The sequence below is a fragment of the Fringilla coelebs genome (assembly GCF_963513975.1).
Source record: "Fringilla coelebs genome assembly, chromosome: 1".
Classification (NCBI taxonomy): domain Eukaryota; kingdom Metazoa; phylum Chordata; class Aves; order Passeriformes; family Fringillidae; genus Fringilla; species Fringilla coelebs.
The window spans coordinates 14,584,237-14,590,418 of record NC_140028.1 but is presented as its reverse complement, the minus strand read 5'-3'; the positions used below and the strand labels follow the sequence as shown (position 1 = coordinate 14,590,418).

Here is a 6,182-nt window from a genome sequence, read left to right as displayed (position 1 = left end):
TCGCGCCCGGCGCCGGGCAGGGCAGGGCAGCGGCTCGGCGCCGCCGGGGCAGGTGGCGGAGGGAGCGGGGGGAGCGGAGAGCCCGGCCGGGCTCCAGGTCCCCCGCTCCAGCTCCCCGCCTCCGGCCCGCGGTGCCCGCCGTGCGGGGGTGGTGGCGGAGGGGGGGTCCCCGACCGCCTCTATAAAAGCGGCTGCGATGGCTCTGCCGGCAGAGCCGAGCGGGCGGCGGGCAGGCGGCGGCCGGGACCATGGCGACGGGCGGCGGGCAGGAGCTGCCCGCCCTCCTGCTGCTGCTGCTGCTTCTGCTCCGGCCGTGCGAGGCAAGTGCGGGGCGCCCGGCGGGGCCGGCGGCCGGGGGGAACCGGCGGCCGGTCCGGCCCCGTGACCCGACCCCCGGGGCCGCTCTGTCCCCGCAGGTGAGCGGCCGGGAGCCGGCGTGTCCCCGTTCGTGCGGCGGGCGCTGCCCGGCCGAGCCGCCGCGCTGCGCCCCGGGCGTGCCCGCCGTGCTGGACGGCTGCTCCTGCTGCCTGGTGTGCGCCCGGCAGCGCGGCGAGCGCTGCTCCGCGCTGCTGCCCTGCGACGAGAGCAGCGGCCTCTACTGCGACCGCGGCCCCGAGGACGGCGCGGCCGCCGGCATCTGCATGGGTAGGTGGCGGCGCCGGGACGTCCCCGCATGCGGCGGGAAGACCCTCCCCGGGCCGGGCCCGCCGCGGGTGTCGCTGCCCCGCGGTTCTCCCGCCCGCCCTCCGGCGAAGCGGCCGATCCTCAGCACCACCGGCGCTGCCCCGATGCTGCGGGAGGTGCCCCTGCGGCCGTCGAGGGGCTGGGGGGGGCCGGGGACTCCTCGAGCGCCGTCTGGCTCTGCGAAATGCCTCCCCTTTTCCCACTAGTGCTGGAGGGGGACAACTGCGTGTTTGATGGGATGATTTATCGCAATGGGGAGACGTTCCAGCCCAGCTGCAAGTACCAGTGCACCTGCCGCGACGGCCAGATCGGCTGCCTGCCCCGCTGCAACCTGGACCTGCTGCTCCCCGGCCCCGACTGCCCCTTCCCCAGAAAAGTCGAAGTCCCTGGAGAGTGCTGTGAGAAGTGGGTCTGCGACCCTGATGATGAAGTGATTTTGGGAGGTTTTGCTATGGCCGGTGAGGAAACTAATATTAGTTACTATAGTCATTGTGAGCAGGAGGTGATATCATTGTGAAAATATCCACAGGATTGCCAGATCTAAGGCACATGGTCGGGGATTTTTCTGACATAGAGTGACCAGTGTATCAGTGAATATGAATAAAGGCAGAGCTCATCAGGTAATAGATTCAGAGGATGAATATGCATGGCAGTTTTAAAAGTTAATTAAAGTAGTTGCCAATTTTTAAATTTCTGTACGCATTAGTTCTGGTACACATTAGTTCTGTGACCAGAAGAAAACAAGGACAAGGTCCTAATCCTCCAAACATTCCCATACCAAGGAAAAAAACAAACAAAAAAAAAAAAAAAAACAAAAAAACCCACCTGCAGTCTTGCTAGTTGCTCGGCAAGAATATGTTACAACTTATAACATGTAGACTATGACAGTTTAGTCTACGAGATACTTTATCCCCACTGATTTCTGCAGCTCTTACAAGTGGTCAGCCTGGTAGCTAAAATGCCAGTTAATTCCAGCCTGTCTCTGATAGAGTGCTCATGTTTATTGATGGCATTAAAAACATTACAGAGTACTTGGAGAGGCAGTGGTTATAAACATGGTGAAAACCCAACCCATTCCAAAGTGCAGAACTCAGGCTTTTAAAAAAGCTAGATAATATTTTCCCCTTTTCCAATTTTTCCCTATTTTCATTTTTTTGTACTGAATTATGTCTCCATCCCCTTTGAATTATACTCTTAGTTCAGCATGAATTTTCATTACTTTCTTCTGAGAGTGGAGGGCACTGCATTCTCTTCCAGTCACTGCTCTTTGTGATCTTGGGCAGTTAGTTATGCCAAAACTCAGCTAATCCATTTTGAAAACAACTGAGAAAGGATTGAGGAAGAAAAGCTCGAGTAGCTTTTCAGTGTGCTATGAAGTGTTAATTGTAAAGCACATAAGGTATAAACAAAAAGTTTGACACTTTTATATTACCTTTCCTTTCCTTTGATTTGTCTGATGGTGACGGGCTAATCCATAAGATGCCTACAGATGAATTGTCTGCATTCTTTCAGCAATGGCCATCCCTCTTGGGAGGCCACCTTTTTTGGATCTTTGCCATTCAAAAGGCAGGAAGGTTGTAGAGGAGCTTAACAGCAAGAGCTGTGACTCAGTTGTGTTGTCTCCTTCTGTTTGCTCCTGTGCTAATCAGTGAACCAAATATTCAGCAATACTTGCATAGTGCCAGGAGGGCAGGATGGTGGTCAGAAGTGACCATGGCTTTAAGTTCCTGTGATAGCTCCTTTCCCTCCTGCCTCCTCACCATCACCCTGGCTTCAGGCTGTCAATAATTGACAAGATGGGGTGACTTTATGATTCTCAGGAGTAAAAGGACTAACTTTATGACTCTCAGGAGTAAAAGGACTTTTACTCCATGCTGTTCATTAGTTTAGATTAAAAATTCAGCCTCTCTCAAGTAATACTGAATATAAACATTTTTATGACATAGCTTTAGAACAGATTTGTGACATATTTCTATTAGAAAGAATGAAGAATAAAAATCTGTTAGGGTTCTAAACTAGTTTAAAAGTTGGCAGGAATTCTTCCAGCTGTGGACTTGAGTGAACAGAATCTACATGCTTTGCTGATTACACTGATACGCATCTTTCTGGTTTGGGGCTTTTTTTAAAATGTAGGAAGTTGCTGCTCAGGATTCCTAAAAACACAGCTTTTAAAATTCCTAAATCCTGTCAAAAGCATGGATTCTGAACCTTGTTTTGTCTCACATGTTCCTTCCCAGATATGACAGAGGTCAATTAGATAGTGAAGTTTCATGTGAGTTTTTCTTGTAATAAAGTTCTGCGGGGTTTTGTCTCCAGCCTACAGGCAAGAGGCCACACTCGGGATTGTGTCAGATTCGAGTGCCAATTGTATTGAGCAGACAACAGAATGGAGTGCTTGTTCCACGAGCTGTGGAATGGGCTTTTCCACCCGTGTTACCAACAGGAATCAACAGTGTGAGATGGTGAAGCAGACACGGCTTTGCATGATAAGGCCTTGTGAAAATGAAGAGTCATCTGATAAGGTAATCTGCAGAGACTGAGGCAAGGCACCTCTTCAGCTCTAATGCCGAGGTTGCAGTATTAGGGTCTACAATGGTCCAGATGCAGTGTACATCAATACATCTTTTTAGCACAAGTGCAGCAAGCTGAGTGGTTTTGGTAAGGCATTAGCCTTGCTGTGTTTGCTCAGCAGCTTTGTGCTGCACCGCCAGTGGGTCAAGGTTGGTGATTCTGCCCCTCTGCTCCACTCTGGTGACAGCCCCCCAGAGCACTGTGTCCAGCTCTGGGGCCCTCAGGAAAGACATGGACTTACTGGAGTTAATCCAGAGGAGGACCACCAAGGACTTTACCCATGTGGTAAAGCTGAGAGAGTTGGGATTGTTTAATTTGGAGGAGAGGAGGCTTTGGGGAGACGCTACAGTCCCTTGCAGTAGTTAAAGGGGGCCTATGAGGAGGGTGGGAACAGACTTCTAGTGGGGCCTGTTATGGTAGGACAAGGACTAATGGTTTTAAACTAAAACAGGTAGATTCAGACTAGATATAAAGAAGAAATTTTGTACCGTGAGGGTGGTGAGACACTGGAACTGGTTGCCCAGGGAGGTGGTCAGTGCTGCATTCCCAAAAATGTTCAAGGCCAGACTGGACAGTGCTCTCAACAACCTGCTCTAGTGGAAGATGTCCCTGCTCATTGCAGGGGGATTGGATGGAAAGACCTTTAAACGTTCTTTCCAACCCAAACTGGTCTATGATTCCATGATAATTTAAGTCACCCCAAACAGATCACATGTATCGCATATGCAGCTTGACAGTTCACAGTCTAACTTCTCCCACAAATGCAACTGTACTACCTGTACCCTGTACATCAGAGTTGCTTCAGTGATGCAGAATGGATAGATCAGATTTCTAGTTTGTTGAGCATCTGGAACAGCAGAGAAATGTGTGAAATGTCTGCTTGATAAATTAAACATTATCTTAATCCTTTTGATTTTTTTTTTTTTTTTGCAAAGCAAACCCAATACTGACATTTCTGATGTTAAAAAAAAATGTATATAAGAGAGAAGACTTTTATACTTCTACACATTATGCAAGTGTTTCTATCAGGGAGAATAACATGTAGCTAGGTAAGAGGCCCATCCATTTATGTTATGTTTTGAGTGTTGTAAAACTTTTCTAAGGCCTTTGCTGAGCAGTCTCTGCAGTTTTAAATACCATGTTTTATAAAGGAGATGAAACATGTGGGAGGAGTTGCAGAGATTAACAAGAATGATCAGAAGTCTAGAAAACATGTTCATCTAGGGAAAACCAGATAGATAGAACTGGACTTCTGAATGCAAGGAAAGAGAGAGATTTGTTCTCATAGCTGTATTCGGATATTGCAGTCTGTTTTGAGTGCATGGAGGATATAGCAAGAAATTGAGAGTTTAGATTGCATAAAATTAAGACATGAGTGAAAATGTATGTACTAGGCAGTAAGAATAGTGAACTCTTGGGGTTATCTGGGGTAGATGTGGAGTCTTTGTCATTGAAGACTTCCAAGGACAAGTCAGTCAATCATTTGTTAAAAATATCATGTCTAGAGCTTGTTGTGCCTTGAGTCACAGGAATGGGCAATGACTTTTGCACTTCATTTTTCCCCCCTTTTTTCCCCCTGAACCTAGTCCTGTAACTTCCTTATATGACTTGCCGATTCTCTCATGGAACTACACTAGCCTGAGAAGTTTTTCAGTAGAGTATAGTTTTTTAATGAATGTAGACTGGGCTTTTCTCGGATGAGAAGAGTGGATTTTAATTATTTGTCTTTCATTACTGGTCCAGTATCATGCTGGTGTCAAAGAACAGATCTTGCAGGTGTCACCTGTAGGTAGCTACTGTATGGAGGGCCTTGACAGCTGGCCTGCAAGCAAAGCTGAGTTAATAGAAGAAATAAAGTGTATCTATAGCAAGGAAGAAGACAAGGCCATCAGCATAAAAAAGAGATTAGAAAAGATACATGAAAATTTTTGTAAGCTAGACTCCATGCAAAAGTAGATGTGTATAAGTGCCTTTTTAAATTTCTGTAAAACTTTTGCCAATTATATTGACAGTAATCGCTTTGCACCAATGAATATAATAAGTTATTGTGATGTAGTTAATGACTTAAAATCACACTTTGTTAAAAATATATAAGCTAGAAAACACACAGAATAAGAAACTATTTTCTTCTTCAACCCTAATCACGTGTATGTCACATCCGACCTAACAAAGACACTACTGAAGCAGTTTTAGAGTCATCTTGCTGTTGAATGAATAAAACCAACAAATTTAAATTTTCAGAGTAGGCCTGTATCTCTGCATGTCAGTTGTTAAATGCTGTCTGTCCTATGCAATGATATGCCTGTTGTCTCCATCTTTCTCTCAGAAAGGGAAGAGGTGTGTCCGAACGAAGAAGGCGGTGAGAGCCGTTCGCTACGAGTACGGGAACTGCACGAGCGTGCAGACGTACCGGCCGCGCTTCTGCGGGCTCTGCGGCGACGGGCGCTGCTGCACCCCGCACAGCACCAGGACCATCCACGTCCAGTTCCGCTGCCCCCAGGGCCACGGCCTCAAAAAGCCAATGATGCTGATCAACACTTGTGTCTGTCACAGCAACTGTCCTCAGGGTAACGTGGTTTTCTTCCAGCCGTTAGACCCCACGTCTAGTGAAGCAAAATTATGAAAGGCATGAATTAGATAGCGCAAATATATGCAGTTCATACAAAACTTCACCCACAATCAGGTGAATGTAACAATTGCATATATGAAACTTCTAAAATATTTTTCTGAATGGTCTTTCAAACTAGGTGCTTTTTTCTCCCCCATAGTTTATTAAATACCTCATTTGCCATTTGCCCCCTCCAAATGTCTTTTATTCACTTGAAGGAAATTTTGTACCTTGGACAGAGCCCTCTTTTTATCTTGATAGTGGCATAAAGATTACAAAGCCAACAGCTAGACTTTCCCCTTGAGTTAAGGGGATCATG

The 6,182-nt window shown here is 47.2% G+C and overlaps 1 protein-coding gene across 1 annotated transcript; it reads left to right on the top strand.

Moving 5' to 3' along the window:
* Positions 1–248: 248 nt before the first annotated feature.
* Positions 249–5,878, top strand: CCN3 (cellular communication network factor 3; the record flags this gene model as incomplete). The annotated part of the gene is made up of 4 exons (XM_084211726.1): positions 249–645; positions 891–1,142; positions 3,001–3,206; positions 5,582–5,878. 4 exons carry the CDS (start codon positions 249–251, stop codon positions 5,876–5,878), a joined length of 1,152 nt encoding a protein of 383 aa, XP_084067852.1.
* Between the last annotated feature and the right edge of the window lie 304 nt (positions 5,879–6,182).